Below are 18,861 nucleotides of genomic sequence, written 5' to 3' on the forward strand. Positions count from 1 at the left end.
GCTAATGTCTAGTCCCCTAGTAGACAAGCCCGGATCTTGCTATGGGGTGTGTTGTGACTGTGGTATTGATCATGAGTGATATTGCATTGAGAACCCGGCAGGAGCATGGGAGTGAGATTCACACACAGCACAGCCCTGTGCCCGCTGCCCAGCAAAGCGCCAGGGACAGTGCAGTCACAGGGTGAATCTGCACACCTCTCCCATGAAGAGTCCCGGAGACATGACATTATAAACAGTTAAGATGAACAGATGTGTCTGTTCTGAAACTATCAGGCTCTTTGCAAAAACAAGGTATTTTTGAATACTGGAATGCTCATTTGCTTTACTTTCACATTGCAACTTTCCTTTTACCTTTTAAAATATTTTACATTTTCTCACAATTCATAGTCCAATTCAATGTACTATTTGCTACCATTGGACTACTAACTACCATTAAACACACTGTTCTGCTACTGAAAAACGTATGACAGACTACCTTAAGCTGGTATCTGCCATTTAAACATTAAAATATGGTTAACAGATTTGTAGGTCAAAATGCAATAGTCTGTTTTGTTGGACTTCAGTGTGCTAGGTTAATGGCGTGACAGGTATTGTGCAATAATTCCATAGAAAAGAACTGTCCTGTCACAAATTAGGTCTATATGCAGCTGGATAAAAGCTGTCATTCCCTTATTTCCATACATTAAATGCTTAGGCTAATGAGCTTTTATTAGGAACAATCCTGTTTCCATTGGACTCAAAATGAAAGCTTTAAAGGATTTTAACAGAAAAGCTATCCGGACAATCCAGATCTGAATTTTGGATGGTCAGTCTTCCACGTAAAATGAGCTATAAGCAACTCATTGTATTATGACGTTGTTCTGTTTATTTGATATTGAAATAATCTAAACGTAAACATCATTACCCTAATTTGAAATGTTGCAAAACTGAGGAACAAGAAAGCAATGGAATTTGTCATCCTTAAGCATTTAAACAAGCTTAGGCTCCCTATTCAATGCTGTATTCACTATTTCTACTGCCTACTTATTTAGCAGCAGAAAATATTTACTTGGGAGAAAAATGTAATTTTTTGTTGGGGAGAACCTTCCTGAGTCAGATCCTGAACCACAAATTAAGACTGTTTTGCGCTTTCTTTCTTGAGAAACAAATGACATCACTTTCTGTTTCTTTGTCAAGAAATATTGGGCTTTTCTTCCTAATAAAATGAGATTTATTCACATGACTTTCAAGGAAAAAGAAGTCAGACAGGCGCTACCATTAAACATCTTTTTATTGTAGTCTTTAATGTACATGCAGAATTAAAAAAAGTGTCAGTTATATCTGTAAGCGTATAACAATGTAAATGTCTTGGATCAGCAACGTATTTGGATTAGGGACTAATAACTCTAAGTGAACAGACATCTTTCAGGATATTCAGTTTATATGGTAAATCAAGAAGGTTTTCTTCAGAGTGATTTTCCTCATAAAAAGATAAAATATTTCTTGTTTACAATCTCGCTTGTTTTTAATACTGAAAAAATCTATAATAGTACACTCTCCATTATGTACATAGAAAAACATAAAACTATATCCATACCAGTGTCTGTTTTAAATGCAAACAATAGTAGTTAATAGCTTTGTAATTTTTTTGTGCACCCTCTCCCCTGTTCCCCTTCCCCCTGCCCCCCCCATTAAAAAATGCAGCATTTCCTAAAGTTTTCAATGCTTTGGCAGAAATTGAACCGAAGGCACTCCCGTGTTAGGTAAGCAATATGTGAAATATCAGCGCTAAATAAAAAAGCTGTAGGTGTACCAGACAGCTCCATGCTCATCCCAAGGGCCAAATCTTGCACTCTCTGAGGTCAAGAACTGGTTTGCTGGAGATCCCAACCGGAGCAGGCTCAGGCCCCAGCTTGGTTTACAATAAAGCTGATGAGCCTCACAACTATTTTTACAAATGCTTCACGCAAACCGTATGAGGATGCAGAGAGCATCTCTGAACCATATGAGGGTGCAGAGAGCGTCTCTGAACACAGTACTGTCACGAGGGCAAAAAAGCTCTTGCAGGTCACAGCATCAGAACATGTCGCAAAGGCTTTGCTTTCTAGGCCTTGCACTTTGCAACACGGTAGTTTCACACAATGCCCTCCGTTTAAGACTTCCTGATGTTGCAGCTCAGCTAAAAACGAACAAACCAACCCACAAAAGTGAAGTTTCTAAACCATCTCTTGTGATGGATTAGGTTAGACTCAGCAAAGCATCCTGAAAAAAACCTGTGTGCTAGTGGCATGCTGACTTCTGCTGATAGGGAAGTTTTGAAAGCTGATAGAAAAGTTTCTCTCAGGGGCAGCTCCTCCTTGGCCTCATGTGGCTTGTGTTTGGCACACCTTCATTTTTCTTATAACTCAGGTTATCTCTGGCATACCTGCGATATGTATTTATATGAATACTTTGCAAAAAAAAGAAGCAGCCTATGAGATAAGCACCTAAATGCTCGCTCAGGGATGTGTCATAAGTCACAGTCAGGAAAACGTTTCCATAATGACCAGTTTTAGTTCTCAACTGCAGTTTGCTTCTGCAATCCTAGCAAAGGTTGAGAAATAACTGGATGCGAACTTCCAAGAGAGAATGAGACAGAAAGGCACTGACTGAAGCTTTTTATGCACATGAAAAGCTTTCACATGTCAATGTCTCCAACCTGATAAAGTGTTAGATTTTCAGGACATATATTAGTTCCATAATTTGTTTACTTAACTAATTTTTTCATAGTGCACCATATCTGACCATGACTGTAAATAGCTGCAGTCAACTGACAATCCGATCGAAAAAGAACATTCTGCTAAAACCTGCCAGCTGGTCACGTTCATTCTGCTGCAATAGCTCTCTGCTCTCTGACCACAATAAAATGAATGGCTTTATAGTGTTGGAAAGCATTTTTGTCGTTCTTCAGTATCACTGTGGATTTATCTCACAAGGAATGAAGGGTGAGATAAAAAGGCATCCAACAGCACTTCGGCTTCTGAATTGAACAGCCAGCAAAACGATACGCAGCTGGCATGGAAGAATGGCCATTTAAGGTTAGTTTGAAATGCAGGCTGAAGGGGAAAAAAAAGAAAAAAAAAAAAGAAGCAAGTAATCCAGTAAGTATAAACAGTAGAAACAGAAACTGAGCAAGTGAATCTTTGTTTTGGGCCAGTATATCCACCACCAGTTGCTGTATGTTGCTTTGAGAAACACGAAACTGGCACCAAAACAACTCCAAACAACACAACCCCCCCACCCCCTTCCTAGACTGATGGCTCTCCTTGAAATGTCCCTCAAATCTCTTTCCGTACTGTGGCTCGGATGCTGCTGAACATTTTGCCTATGGCCTCAAACAGTGGGTCGCAGAACGTGTGGATGCAGATCGAATAGACGCGGCTAATGCACTGGATCTCAATCAGGTAGCTCCTTATGCACGGCACCACTGCCCAGATGTGCAGGAACGACAAAATGGCAAAGTAGATGCCCCAGATGAGAGCCATAGGAATGCCAAAGATTGCTGACAGTAAACGATAAAACCAGTATTTCGTTACAGTGAAGGTGGTAAAACTGGCCTTCCAAATCCCATCAAAGCTGTGTGTTCCCTCTGGCTCAGCAATCACATCTTCAAAATCAATCTGCAGCAAAGAACACAAAGTCAGGTGAGTCAGACGTTTGCATCAAGGGTGGATTCCAGAAACACCATTCCTGCAGAGCGATGGTCCCCTGTAACAAAACACCGAAGCACATACTTCCTACACCCCAACGTGATTCAACCCATTTTAACACATCATCTAAGGCATGAATCTTCAGTAACTATCTTCTTCCAGTGACTACCAGGGAGCCTCAATGATTAGCTCAAAATTAGACATCTAACTTCTACACGGAGGTATCCACAAAACTGAATATATTTTCCTCCCCTCCTGCAGCCCTAAGGATATGCAATGCCCTTAGAGTCGTACTTAAAGGACGAACCAGGTGAACAGAACCATCATGCTTTCATTGCCTAACTTAACTGTTTCACGTCTTTACGAATGGAATAAATGCAGTCACTACTTTGAGTTTTTACACACCTCAAGCATGTATCAATAAAATGTATTTTATTTGTCCAAATGTTCCCATCTTTCCTTGTATAGCATTGCTGAATTTCGACAGTGAATAAATGGTGAGGCTAGCTATTTGAATATATACTTAGAAACAGGCATACATAGTTCTTAGTAGACTGAAAAATAAAATGCTGGATTTAGATCTGCATCAGGTGGAGCTCCTCCATAGTCTGAAAGGGTTTCTTTTATTAAACATAAGGAAGCCTTTCACATTAGAGCCATTTTGTTCTAGCCTATCCTGTTTATGTGATAACACTCTGGTCATGAAAGACATGGCCAGGCTAACATATTAATATTTAGAAGGAACACACTCTTCCACATATGTCAGACTTTTGATTATTCATAAATAGTTCAAAAAGTCAGCTAAGGAAGCAGTGCATTCCAACAGGCATATTTTACCGCTCTCTGTTGAAATACTGAGCTATTCAGGAAGCTTAATTGTCATAACATTTCTATTAGAAAATTAACAGAATTGCACTGATGGTTCAGCTCCATGTCACACAAACATGTGTTTGATATAACCCACAATACAGGATATTTAATTTAGTTAGCACAACCAATTGTATAGGTACTGCATTCCGCAGGAAAGAGAATATCACAACACTATTCCTCTGCAAGAAACTAAATGACCGTTTAAATCAGATGAAAGAAAAAAAGAAATTGCATTCTTGGGACTGGATCCCAAAGTGAGATGATGATAATGCTGCTGTAAGTGAAGATGTACAGGAGCAGGGTAAGGATGATATGGGCCAGTGGCCTCAGAAACTCGGGCAACAGTACCTTAGCATGCTGGGGGGAGGTGAATATCCATACACTCAGTGTAAGTATTGCTTATACTGTAGGAAAAGGCTCACAATCACTTCTTTTAATCTAAAATATACATAATAATTGAAAGAACTCCTCCCTCTCTCCTGTTGAATCTTCAATCACCTCCAAACAGAAGTTAACCAACAAAGGGAAAAATATTATAAAACCCCCGGACTTTCCAGTTTCTTAAACAAAAAAGGTAATTCCAAAGCAAAACTGCATGGTCTAGGTGCAATTTGCTGGAAGGGCTTGAAAGTCCTTGAGAGGAAGTTTCAGGATCAGCTGTGATACCAAGTATCTTGAATGCCTAACATCAAGCTGGCTTAATTCAACATATTAGCAGGCCTAAACATCACTCTCTGCCAGTGCTTCTCTCTGGACATCATATAATGCAAACTATAAACCTTCTCTTTATCTGCTACTCTGAACTAGGCTCTGGTGATCTGAAAGTGATCTATGATTCTTTGGGATGGGAATTCATCATCATCATCATCACCATCACACCTAAAGGTAGCATTTGGGTTGAAATTCTGTCTCCACAGAATCCAATGGCAGACTGCATTGGCGCAGTACCTGAGGAACACACCTCAGGGCTGCGCGCTTTCTGTAAAGGCGTGCAGAGACAAAAGTCTGTCTGGACTTTCTGAAACTGAACAGCATAATTTTAAATACTAGCTACAAAAAGAGAAAATGAAAAGAGAGTTTGAATCACGGTTCTCTTCTGCAATAGTTCTACAGGTATGCAATAACCTCTGCTTCTGTAGGTCATACACATGAATTTTTGGTACAGATGTTAGAAAACAGTTTCCTTGAAATCAGTGTCTGAAGACAGCATAGAAAGTATACTACATTCACTGCTGAGTGAAGACAGGAAATTGGAAATTATTTGGGCTCTGTAATTTCAGTGGGTGCCAGACTGAAGCTCTGGTAGAAATAACTAATTCTGGGAAAGGCATTACAGGCAACAATATGCTCTCTATTTTCTTTGTGGGGTTATTTGATATAAAAGTTCATGTTTGGGGACTAAACAACTGACAAAAAATTAGCTTTATGCAGTACATTGGCCATAAAATAATTACATGAATCAGTCATTAAAAGTTAGCTGCAGTCTAGTAAGACAGAGCAAGGAACTTCTCTGGATGTATTGTGACCTTTTTACTGAATGAAACAATCAGGCGTCATTGTATCAATCACGGGATTTTAGGACTGCATCATGAAAGAAAGAAGAAAAGTTGTAGATGCATACATGGAGAAGTCAATACTATCTACAGAAGATGGCATCTAATTGTCTTATGTCTATTCCCCACTCCCACCCCACCCCAAAGATGATTTCAAGGTCTGTATATTGTTCACTGAAATCAATCTCATTCAAGTGAGTACACATGTGGGAAAAATGTATGCCTGAGCATACATTACATATGCTGGAGCAAGTATATTTTCTTTTTGGAATACACAAGCAAGCATATTTATAGTGTCTGTTTCTGCAGCTATTCAAAAGCAAACTTTCTGTTGTAGCCCATATTCCATGTTAGCTCATTTTCAAAGCGATTGGGTGTTCTCAGCTTCTCATCAATGTTTGCGTTGAAATCAGACAATAAAAACATGCAGACGATGGCAAACCCCAAGATGATTACAGCAAAAAAAAAGTTGCTTCTCAAAAATGCTACTACATGAAGACTACATGGTTGAGCATAGGCCTCTTATTCTAAAACTTCTGGCAATTTATTGGATGCTTGCCACCAGTTGGTGTTGTGATCCTTGGCAGAGCTGGTTTGTGCACACAGCCATCATACAGCAATTCAGTGCATTGGGGGCTATTTGGGGTCATGCCTAAAGTCTTTTTATTCAGTTCAGTTGTGGTGAAGTCTACCTTGTATTTTTTCAACTGGCCAATAAGGGAAATATTAAATCTCAGCAGGAAAGCAAGCTTGCATTGAGGTCCATCAGCCTTTTCATGGTTACATCTTTAATGTAGGTAAGTGGGACCTATTTTTATCAGCAAAGCACACTTTTGGCATGCAAAAAGAAACCATAGGTTAATGTGAATTTCCTAGAACTTTTAAAATAAATCTTAAGACTGGCCCGTAATTTGATTCCTTTCAAAATAATTCACTATAATGAATGTTTTACTGAAAAATGGAAGCCAGTAAACTCATTGTTTTTTAAATCAAATAGTAAACTTTCTGTAATCAAGATTCTCAGTAACTAACGTTTTTAGCCTGTTGTGCGCTCCAAGATGTCCATGGAGTTAATCCTGGGGAGCTGACAGAAGAATCGTGCCGTATAACTTTTCCAGATGGACAGCCCTGTCCTCATTCCAGGAGATGATGCTAATATTAGAACATTTATGATATATCTTTGGCCAGGATTTCCCAGCTCCAGTCATACACAGTTGTCCTAAAAGTACTCAGGAATCAATCTGCCTGCGAGATGATAATAACGGTATATTCATGCCACCAACAATTGTCAAGAGGCTACTTTCTTGGAGCAATTTCATCAGCTCTCGGAATGTTTCTACCAATGTGCAGAAGCTGAATAGATGGCCCTGTAGGAACCATAGCTGATATCTCACTACCATATCTTTCCCATTTTATTATTCCTCAAGTCCCATGTTCCACATTGCTCTAGTTTGAATAAGGGAGATACCAAACTGAACTCGAGAGCGAAAAGACAGAAAAACAGCCTGGCAACTCTAAAAACTCTCACCTGAATACAGTGTTAACATGAAGCTGTTATCTCCCTGAAAGCCATAAGAACGTTATGAAATTACGTACATCCCAAGAGAGTCCAGCTACGACTGGAAGGTGAACCTCTGCGGTGCTGTCCAAACCCAGACTTACCCGCAGCAGTGTACAGTCTAAGTAAAGATAGGCGAGGAGTTGAGGTATTCTGGGCTCTTCTACTTCTCACCTGCTAACGGATCACGTACAGATCCACTGGCTGGGAAACGCTCTATTTATTTCACTGTTCAGGCAGCACAGATAAGTCCTTACACTGCCGGAATTGAGATATCACCCAGATTCTTCCTGCACCGAACCACTCCCATGAAAGATTCTGTTTTTAACTCATAGGGATCAGACCTCCACAGGCAGGAGGAGGACTGGGTGACTGGATGCATTTTGCCTTGCTGTGGGTTGCATTTACATCACTCGGATTACTCGCTCCTCAGTCCCTCCCATTCCTCTCCTCTGGTTTTTAGTTCAGTAGCACTCAGTGACAGTTGAGTGCCATCAGGCTGATAACAGGAGTCCAACTGAACGAGGTAAAGTAAAAATAGGACTGACAGCAGAAAGAGAAGTGGCCAGAAATATGACCCTAGGGAAGAAAGACACTCTAATTTCTGGAAATGAATCTAACTGGCTTGCAAGGATAAGATACCTCTTATAGGGTACTGTTCTCAAGGCCACTTCTGCCAAAGCATCAGATGCATGTAGATCTGTGAAGAACTCTGTTTTATCTACATCAAAGGCATGTTTAGGTTAGGCACAGGTGTTGTTCAGTAGATTACACGGTCAGCATGCAGTTTGTTCCTGCAGAGCTGTCAGGCTGTGCTGTGAAATCACATTGAGTTGTTGCCAAACTAATGAAAATGCAGGCACGTTCACTTGCAACAAGGAGAGAAGTAAAGGAAATTTGTTTTGACCCTCTAAAGGATGCTAATAAATCGCTATGGCCTTCTGTTTCAGCCAAAGCTATTAAACACTATCAACTCCTGTTCCATGCCTACAATACACTTCCTGACTTCAGCTATTCTTTGTTTCCTACTATTCAGTTTGGTAAAGCCCTTTTTTACATTGCTTGAAGCTTTTGTCTGATTCTACTGTGAGAATTACCACAGCTTCTTTTGCTCTGCATATGTTTATTAAACTTTTACCAGGAAATTAAGGAACCTGCTTTGATTTGAAAAGGCATTTATTTACAAGAAAGGGAAATGGTATAGGGAATTTGTCTTCTTTTTTGCAAGGCTGTTTAAAGAAAAAACCTATTTATTAAAAAAGCTTAGCAGTGTAAGATTACTGTTTTTTTTCTAAAAAAACCCCAGCTGACTCAAGAATATATGCCTTATATATGAAAATAGTTGACCTGTTGACCCTGCCACTTTAGTCCCCATGTATCAAAACATGGCAGGCTGGAAAGCTGTGTTAAATGCCAATCTCAAATTGCCTATTTACCATTTGTGCTTCTCCACAAAAGTTTGTTCTTTGAGGTACGTAATTTCCATTATTACATTGGAAAATTTACTGGGCTGGATCAATCAGAAAAAAAAATTATTAAGACCATCAGCATTTTATGGGGGCTTTGACCAGCATTTTATGGGGGTTTTGACTTAATCTACATTTCTGTGATTGTAACTATAATTATTCAAATCTTTGTGTGTGGTAGCTGTGTGCTGTTACTGTGCTCGCAGCGTGCAGTTTGCATTGACAAGCACCAGCACTACTCCACTGAGGAGGAACCCAAACAAACCGTGAGGATGCATACATTTCTGAGTGCCATCAGTATCTTTTGGAGTCAGTGAAAGGATGCTCAGATCCTTACTGGATCTCTCTTGATTGATCACTAATATCTCCAATCAGGCAAACCATCTAAATACGCACACAACCTGAGAAATGTGAACTGCCCCACTGATGTCAATGTGCTCACACGCTCTGCCAGACCAGGGCTATAGTCAAGTCTGAATGTATATCTATACAAGAAAGAGTCACAAGCTAGTTTTCTTTACATTTTTAGCACAGAGTATGGAAACTGTCTTTACTGCTTACCCTGTGCTGTTTTTCAACAGGTTTTTCCCTGATGCCAAGACTGTAAGTATAATACTGTTCCACCATATTATATTGTGTCCCTGTAAGACTTGAAACAGACATATAGAAAAAAACAGATATGATCTTTTTTTCTCTTGTGATAAATGCAATTTCTAAAATTTCCCAATGCATTCAATGCCCTTTAAAGAAAAATTCAACAGAATAAAATGTATAAAGGATCACAAAATGACAAGCCATTCTATGGCACAAGTCACATTTGGGAGGTGACGTTCAGGACAGGTGCAGCACTACTAACTTTGGAGAAGGCTGTGGTGTGTGTTAAGAAAAATAAGAAAATGCATGAGCATATGAGATCATTATTAGTTTTTGTACTTCCACGTACTATTTGGAACTTCAAAATTGCCAGTTACGGTGCTTGGAGAACAAAGGCATCACAGCAGCAGAAAAAAAATTAAGCAATAAGCTCACAACAATTCTGTTAAATCAATGATACCAGCTAAGCATCTAAATGATTCCTTGACCCTTTGAAATATCGTGTTTCCACATCTGCTGATGCTTGTCTTCTGGACCACTGCCACAGTTTGTCAGAAAATGATGAAAAAGCTTATAAGGTTGTTTCTACTGAATTCGAGGGAAAGAGCATGGGAGGTGTTGGGTCTTCTAGGAGTCTCCTTAGCTCTTCTCCCTTCCCTCACATCCCAGGCACCAGGAGACTCGTTCACCCCTTTAAGAGCACTGTGTAATCTCCACCTGGCAAATGTTTACCTGCAGTTGTGTAGAGAAGCTGGCACTTTGTTCCTGAAAACATAATGCTTCATGATGCCTAGATGTTCTACTTCCTCACTAATCATTGTTTTCAACAGCAAACATTAGGCGCTGTCAGGTGTGTAGTAAAGGCAAAACTCATCCTATTCCAGAGTATTTGTATCAGCCTCAGGCTACAGCACGGGTGACTACAAAACGTGAATATCCAGCAGTGTTCAGAGATGGGATAAGTTCAGTCACAAGACAGTAAAGCACCTTTACTATTGGTATGGTGGCAAGCATCTGCCTGTCAACCTTGATCTCTGTCTTCAGAGCACACTGTTTTTCTGGAGACTGGCCAGATCAGTCCTTCGCACAAAAAAAGAGATGCCATGAGCGCAGATGGCTAGGACCATAGTTTCTGTGTAAGGCTGGTTAAGCGCAGAAAAATGAAAAGTAATTCCAAAGTGAATGAAACCCTAAACAAGCAAGTGGAACTGTTCCACCAGTTACTTGTTCAAACCGACCAATGAATTTGACTTACATTCCCTGTATCCCTGTGCCTGCTTTCCATAATATGGCAAGAAAAGTGTTCTGCTGGCAGATCTCTTGATGGAAATAGTGAATCTTTCCTGAGTACCATAGAGCATGCCAGAAAAGCAAACAATGCTTTAACAAATAAGGATATTCGTGTTGGAAAGTAGAGTTGAAGGACTACACTCTTCTAGCCAGAGAAGAAAACCAGTCCGGTCAGGAGTGACCCCTACTGCACACGTAACAAATACTCAAATGGATTATGAAAAATTTTAAATAATTCCATGACTTAGAAAAAGGTTGTGACTGCAGATCACCATTTCTCAAACTGAAAATCAATGAAAACAGCCAAAAAATCATTTGCTTCTAATTACTGAAAGAAAACCCTCCCGCTCCCTGCCCATGCTGAACTACTGATTGCATACCAGAAAAGCCCCGGTGATGGGCTTTGTTTTATCAGATGGGCAGGCTCATCAAAATCTGCGGAAGTACTCGTGAGAAAAATGCGACTGATGCCAATGGGTCAGCACTGTAGCAACCAGCCCTTCTCCAGAGATCTCTTCCTGAAGCACTTGCCCGTCCTGTCTCAATACAGTCTGGCAGAAGGAAAGACTAGCAGCTTCAAGGAGACATCTGCGCTCCTCCGAAACAGCGAAACTTCCTGTGCAGGTGGGGATATCATGTCGGCCAGTTCCTTGGAAAATATGTTGGTGTTGTCGGAGTAAGCAGTCAGAAAATAAAATGGCTATTTTCCTCCCTGGAAACTGGGCTGCTGGGAGGTTATTGCAGTTTTCCCAAAGAGAAATTCTTAAGAAGCTTTCTTAATTTTATCATTTGTTTCTTGTTCCACAGTTTCTTGTTTGATACACCTATTTTAGCAGAGAACTTTGTTACTTCTGTGTGTATGTACATCCACATATGTCTGTCCATCTGTATGCTGCTATAGAGGTATATTCATCAACATGAACACCAGGGTGAAGTGTTGACTCCACTAAAGATAATGTGAATTCTTTTAGTGATTCCAGTGCAGTCTGGAGTTAACAAGAATCCAGAAACATTAATAAAAGTAAAGCTATTCTGTAAACAGATTTTATGTTATATTTTTATATTATACTTTATTTTATACATATAAAAATATGATATATTATATTTACATTATATTATTATATTGCCCTCAATGCAGGTTTACAGACCTGCTACTAAGGTAATAAACTGCTATTAAGTATAACTTTTTAGAACTTGCTCTAGCTTCATCCCTCCTAAATTTCAGCACTAACGGAAAATGGAAATATAGTGACCTTAGACTCTTTAGTAGTGCCTGGAGAGAGACAGGCACCTTTGGAGGGTGTTTTAGATCTGAAAACCACTTTTTTCTCTTTATCATTTGCTAAGGGAGCCTAAGGAGAGGAGACTTTTCACTAGGTATACTGCTCACAAATGCATTCCTGTTACCTGCTGCAATACTTTTTAGGAAAACAGTATAACTTGTTCTCACCTTTTCCCTCATTTCTACCTGAATACATTTATTGCTGACCGTGAGTGTGCAGTGATGCCCAGCTGCCTCTCCGTTCCTTTAAAAAAAATTTGCCCCTGCATTTGTCCTGTTAGAAGGTTGTCTTTCTTATGGAAGATCTTAAGTTACTGATCCTTAAACATGAGGTCAATATTTCTTTAGTATTTCATAAAAATCAAGAAGTCATTAATCTACAGTTCTGGTCTTGTCATAAACTGCACTAGAACAGAGATATGTGAATTTGGACTTCATAAAACACCAGCAGACTTTACGGCTAAGGTCTACAGGAGATATTAACCTGATCTTGAGGGAAAACTGACTTTTTTCGGTAGCATTTGTTTGAATTCCGACAAGGGATTTCGAAGTTGACAGAGGAAGTGTTGCAATCCGTCTATAAGACTCCCTTAGGCTTTTTTGGAACGCCGAGAATAAATTCAGCACAGCAGGAATTTGGACAGGGAATGTGACGCTTTCACCTTCAGCTGTGAGAGCATCTTCTCACTTATCCACGAAGTTGAATTTATCAGTTCTCATTTATTTGAAAAATAAAGTACATGGGCCAGATAAATAGAAGTCTACAGACAAACCTCATCCTTGTATAGCCCCACTAACATCTATAACACAGCTCCTTGACTATCTTGAATAAAACTGGGTGCAAGTTTTATCAATTAATATGCTCATTAGTGTGGGGATAGTGGTACTGAAACTATTTGTCCTTTTGAATGCGAATCTGATGACATAATTTCTGACAAGAATGATGTTGCATTAAATTCAAAGTTTGTTTTGAAACTTTCAAAAGACTTTTTCATAAGAAATCTGCCAGAAAAATATAAAGTGACTAACAGAATAAAACCTGCCTCCCCAGTAAATCAAATGAAATTAAATGGCACAACTTCTCTTTCATTTTCAAAATAACAAATCCTTTTTAGACCAAGACGGTTTTTATTACTGTCGTTTGTCTGGAAAAGAAGAGAGAGATGGTGGTTCTGGATCAAAATGCTCAAAAATCAATTGCCGATATAGATTTCATCCCGCTGTCTGTTTATTACAAGGGTATTTGAGAGCTGTGGGAAAGACAAACTTATCTTAGTTTAGAACTGTATCTCTTTTCAGTTTTCCAGAGATCACAAGTTTTACAGAGTCATCCAAGTTCATTTGTATTTTCTTCTCTCTGTTGCCTAAAATACAACAAAGAACAACTTCTCACTGGGGACCTCATGGGCAGACGACTCTACTATACACATTTATCACTCTTCCCCCTGGGGAGTTTTGGATTTCAATAATTTTTTTTTGTTTTAGACATCCATACTCTCTGCAACAGAAGATGGTCTTTCTATCCATATAGTGGGCTAAAAAATCTAAAATTAATTCAAACTGTTCTTAAAATTTCCTAGCATATAATCTGAATTCTGTTGAATTTATCAGAAGTGCAAAGTATTTGTCTCCTCTGAATCTGAGATAGTGTCCAATAAATTCTAACAGAAGGAACATCCATGCTGAATCGTTGGCTTAGTCCCCATGACCATCAAATGAACATTTTCCTATGGAGTTATGAGTCATGTTCATCATGCTAAGCAAGAAGGCAGTGCATAAGTCTTTAATAATACTATGAGCTTAAACACAAACACATTTTTTTGAGAAAGAATCTTTCATTAGAACAGATGCCATTATTATCTGCAATCTTACAGACATTCAGAAATTCCATGTCTGGGAACTCCTAATTAATGTGCAAGAAAACTGTTTTTCAGAGCACTGAAAACTCGCTCAGTCCTTGCATAAACTGGTATTCGTAACGGCTCGAGTTTTTAATCTTTCACTCCTGGACTAGCCTTGGAAGAAATATTTGAAACAGAATTGTATCATGTGGCCAGCCAAAGTCAAACGTTTGAATATTCTTGCATTTTCAAATCTAAACTCCACAGCTGGACATTAATATGACACAAAGTTTCAGAATTATTTCATTTAAACGCAGTTACGGAAAAATAAGGTGTCGCGTCTAAGCTACATGTATTGTCGATGGAGAGAAACACCCTTTGAGAGCACCGCTCGTCCCCTCCTGCCATTAGGCCTAAACTCTGGGATGTGAATCTGCCTCCAGAGGCATCCAACGTCCATCACCGCCAACAGCAAGAGCCCAGGTGACAAGCTTGGATTAGAGCATACACACGCACTCTCATATTTATATAGTTGTATATTTATAAATTAATATATTCTTTATATAATTATATATTATTTACATATTTATATATTTATATGGATGCATTTAAACTTATATATGTATCTATTTTCTCAGGACTTTTAATGCTATCTGAAAACAAAGAAAGGGGGTCTGCATTAAATTTCACTCAATTCCCTGTTTCAGAAAAAGCACCTGGCTGAGCTCTGCTTTTCTCCCATTTTACCATGTTGAAGAGCAGACCTCAGGTCCCCCCAGGCTGACGCCTGCTGTCACATCAGAGTGACAGCTCTCAAGGCCTCAGCCCTCCCATCCGAAAAGAGCAGGGGACGAGCCCTGCTTTCCTTCCAGGAGGTGCTCAGGTGGGGAGGGGGGAAGCGCTCTGCCTAGTCATCTCTCTGAGCATCTTACGCTGCGCTCCCCGCAACAGGGAGGGACTGTAATTGTGGAGGATTAAATAAAACGGCAAACTGCTTTTTTAAAAACCTCTCTTTTTAGCAGAAAGCAGCAGAGATTGTAAATGGCTTTAAAATGGCGGAGTAATACTTTCCTCCCTAATGCCTACATAAGGTTGTTATGGTATTTGTCAACATCTAACTAAAAATTCCAGACTTTTCCTTGCAGGGAGCTGAATTGCCCTTAACTGCATTAGCTTTAAGCGGAAGGCACAAATACGTAACTGTTTAAACCTTGGTACAAAAGCTCTGCATCCTTACATCTGCAGCCAAGTACTGGAATTTTTTTTCCAGAGAGAAAAAGACTCTTACGCAACAAACAGCAGATAGACACCACTTGTTTAAAACAAAATAATAATTATGTTCTGGATGGTAGACCAGGCACAGGCCTTTCCTCCTGGCATACCACCAGAGGAAAAAGCTGTGATCTGGCTGCAGATGTGACTGCACATTTGGTCCTCGCTAGTCCCAAAGGAGTAGACTTTGCAGGGTTGGCTGCAAGGTCCATCCCCATCCTGAGCAAGGAGCGAGGAAGTACCAAAGAAGCGCAAGCTGCAAGAGAACCGGCTCCCTCCTCTGCTTCTTCCAAATTCAGTAAACTTAGTGCAGACTTGACCGCAGATACTTTGAGAAACTTTGAACTCCAAAGAGTCGTCAGGCTGTAATTTAAGCCATACTCTGGAAAACACCAATATTGGGTTGGGAAACAGGAAGAGCAAAGGCTGAACTTCAGCCACTTTCCCTTAGTCCTGGGTCATCAGGGAATGAATGAGAGAAAAAAACCCCATCAGCTGTCTATCCTGGTGTCTCATCACACATAAATAAAACCTGTGGGACACAAGTCCAAGAGTAGAATTGTCCAGTGAAGGACATACGAGATAGATACAACTGTGAGGCAAAATAGCTGTATAATCACCAGCGTGACTCCCGGAGAGCTCCCAGGTGCACAGAGGCTGTTTCTCCCTCGCTGGATTCCCTCCTTGCCCTCTGCGTGACTAGCCAACTTCACAAGCCCGCGCCTCAAGGAATGGGACCACTGTTGCACGTTGTCCCCCCGCTGAGGTGACGCATGAGGGAAGTCCTATGAGGAAGAAACTCCTTCCTTTCTGCTCCCCGCTGAAGGAATTGGGACAGGAGGGAAATTCTGGTGATTTTACTAGATCGTGCTTCCTCCAGCACAGAGCTGCCAATTCCATTGCCTGCGGACCTCAGGTTCGGTAAGGCCTCATTTCCATCCCTCTCTGAACAGAAATCCAGTCATTCACGCCACTTTTCTGGAAACCTCCCAGCACTTATCTTCTGCTTGGAAGCTAATTTGAAGAGAAACCATAAGCAAAATCAAGGTCACCAAGAACTTTGGTAAAAAGCTGCTCCATGTGTCTAGTTTTTATAAAAGGGTCTTGACTGGGTCCCTCCTTCTTGCCTGGATCCCTACCCTGCTGCTGCTTGCACCACGTATCTGCTGCAGAGGAAGCTGTGCAGATGCTTTGTGTTGCACATCAAGGGAACGTGTCTCCTGCTTCTCACAAGCAAGGGTTATTTTTAAAATGTGCTATGGGAAGTATTTGAATGCAGACAACACTGAGGCCTTTTAGAGAGCTGCTTACAGAGCAGATTCCTCATTCTCTCTCTAATCATTTCTATTTCATGGCTGACTGATTTGTCCCCAGTTTCCATGCTATTGTGCCTCATAGTCAAGTGGCAAGAAATGCATTAAATGCTGGGTAAAAAGCATCTGAAAAGGTTCTGAATCTAGAAAAATGCAATGGCTTTAAACAAAATTGAGCTTAGCCTGAACCATACTTCTGGCTTTACAATACTCCCAAACATTTTTTTTTCTCTGATTTTCCATACCCGACTGAGACTGGGGACTCCTTCTGTTACACAAGTGTATTTTTTACACTCTGCCTGGATGAGTTACAGCTGAAGTAAGAAAGGCAGATGCATGACAGAAAGGGACCACAGACTGATGGCTAAGGCAGGAACTGAACCTGTGTATCTTTGCCCCAATCCAAGCCTGTCCCCTAGGTGCTGGATCTGAACTTTATTGCTATGTCTAAGAGGCTGAACCTGAAAGTAGTGTCCAAATAAACTCAAATTGTGGCAAAATTCCTCTCTCCACTTTTCAGGTTGGACCTATCCATGAAATACTTATAAAAATCAAAGTAATTCTTCTATGTCCTTGTAACAAGACAGAAAAACGTTGCTTTACAATGGCCACGGTTTTTACAAATACTGCCATTTTTATGATGCAAAACGGATCCTGTCTGTTTAACACCAAATTCATTTTGATACATTCCTGTGTCTTGATGTGACTATGTGCACTACCGGGAGGTCGCTTGCTGACACAGAGGCGCTAGTGGTATTCTGGCTGTTTGCTGGTTTTCAATGAATGTGTTGGTCCATGATTATTTCAAAAGGACGAACTGAGAAGCTTGTTTTTTCCATTCCTACAATTCTTATTTTTCAACTTTCTTTTAGATGATTGGACATAACAAACTTTCTTAATCATTGCCCCTGTGGGAGGGAGAGAGGGCAGGATGGGCTTTGTACACTTCAGTTCCTTTTAAGTCCGTTAGGAGTTTTTTCCGTCAGTGGTCTCCCTCTTTTCCCAGCAGGATCTTTCTTTCCCTAGTTAAGTTTGTGGACACCCGGATTCTGACTTGCTTGGGGGCTATGACTCATCCTCAGAAGGTTTGGTTGCTTTGGGGACTTCTTCTGTTGATGTACGCAATAAACCATGATGCAGTCTCATTCTTCAGCTCTTGCATTCCCTGTCTACTCAGCTGCTCCTCCGTGGGTAGAAGAAAAAAGAATTGCTCTCTCCTTTCTCAAATCAACCATTTTAATGGAAGTTTTGTACCATTAGGTACACAGATCCTTTTTTCTAACCAAATAAAAACTTTATGCCTTTTCTTTCTAGATCCCAAAGCTGACAATGGCTCCTTAAAGATATAGCCTGCTCCGAGGGATAATTCTCAGTGTTGATCCAGCACAATGGCTAGTCATATTCAGCACCTTCAAATTGTGTTGAAGTCAGTGGAATTTGAGGTTACTCGGGACCTGGCTATATAGTCTGCACATAGCATGAATCATTTTACTGACATACATTCAGGAACCAGGGTCCAACCTTTTGATTCTCTGGAAACAATGCAGTATTTCTCTTTTTCAATAACGGGTCTTCCTGACCAACAAACACGGTGAGCTGCACACACTCTGACTCTGCTGGACCCTAAGTAAGGCAGTTAGTGGCTTAGTCACCCACTACGACTGGGCAGCTCCCATTTTTCCTAGGTTCTGACAAGCCCAGGTGACAGCATCCTCAGTTTTCACACGCACAGTACAAAACTTGTCTGCTAAGAGAAGAGTCAGCTCTATGATTTTTCTGACCAGAGTGACTTCAAGCAAGAATCTCCATCGACCCTGACTTGTCAAAACAGCCAAGCTCTGATTTAAAAACACAAACAAACAAAAATCTAGACAAGGGCACAGTTAGATTTTGCTTAGCTTATTTCCATTTATCATTGCTTGAGGGAAGGAAGACAAAACAAAGCGAGGACCCAACTCCAAACGACCACCCGGACCTCTGATTTTGCACCCACTCGGCTTAGGGAGGGTGATCTGTCCCGCAGGCCGTGCCCAGCAGCGCAGCTAGCTCAGGCTGCGCTGGGCTGGTGCCACCTCCCTGCCCTGCCTCTCTATACGTGCCCGAGGGAAGGAAAATCCCTCTGCCGGTGTTACATAAGGTCACGCAATTTATTTT

The 18,861-nt window shown here is 40.5% G+C and overlaps 1 protein-coding gene across 1 annotated transcript in view; it reads right to left on the bottom strand.

Annotated features, from left to right (window-relative positions):
• Window positions 1-3,296: 3,296 nt before the first annotated feature.
• The window catches only part of CAV1 (caveolin 1, caveolae protein, 22kDa), a 20,461-nt gene continuing 4,896 nt past the window's right edge, over window positions 3,297-18,861 (bottom strand). Inside the window, exon 3 of the mRNA XM_010574104.1 lies at window positions 3,297-3,638. Within this exon, the coding sequence (XP_010572406.1) occupies window positions 3,297-3,638 (342 nt within the window). The remainder of the gene's footprint in view (window positions 3,639-18,861) is intronic.

Source organism: Haliaeetus leucocephalus, unplaced genomic scaffold (genome assembly GCF_000737465.1).
Source record: "Haliaeetus leucocephalus isolate CR32 unplaced genomic scaffold, Haliaeetus_leucocephalus-4.0 Scaffold406, whole genome shotgun sequence".
Lineage (NCBI taxonomy): Eukaryota > Metazoa > Chordata > Aves > Accipitriformes > Accipitridae > Haliaeetus > Haliaeetus leucocephalus.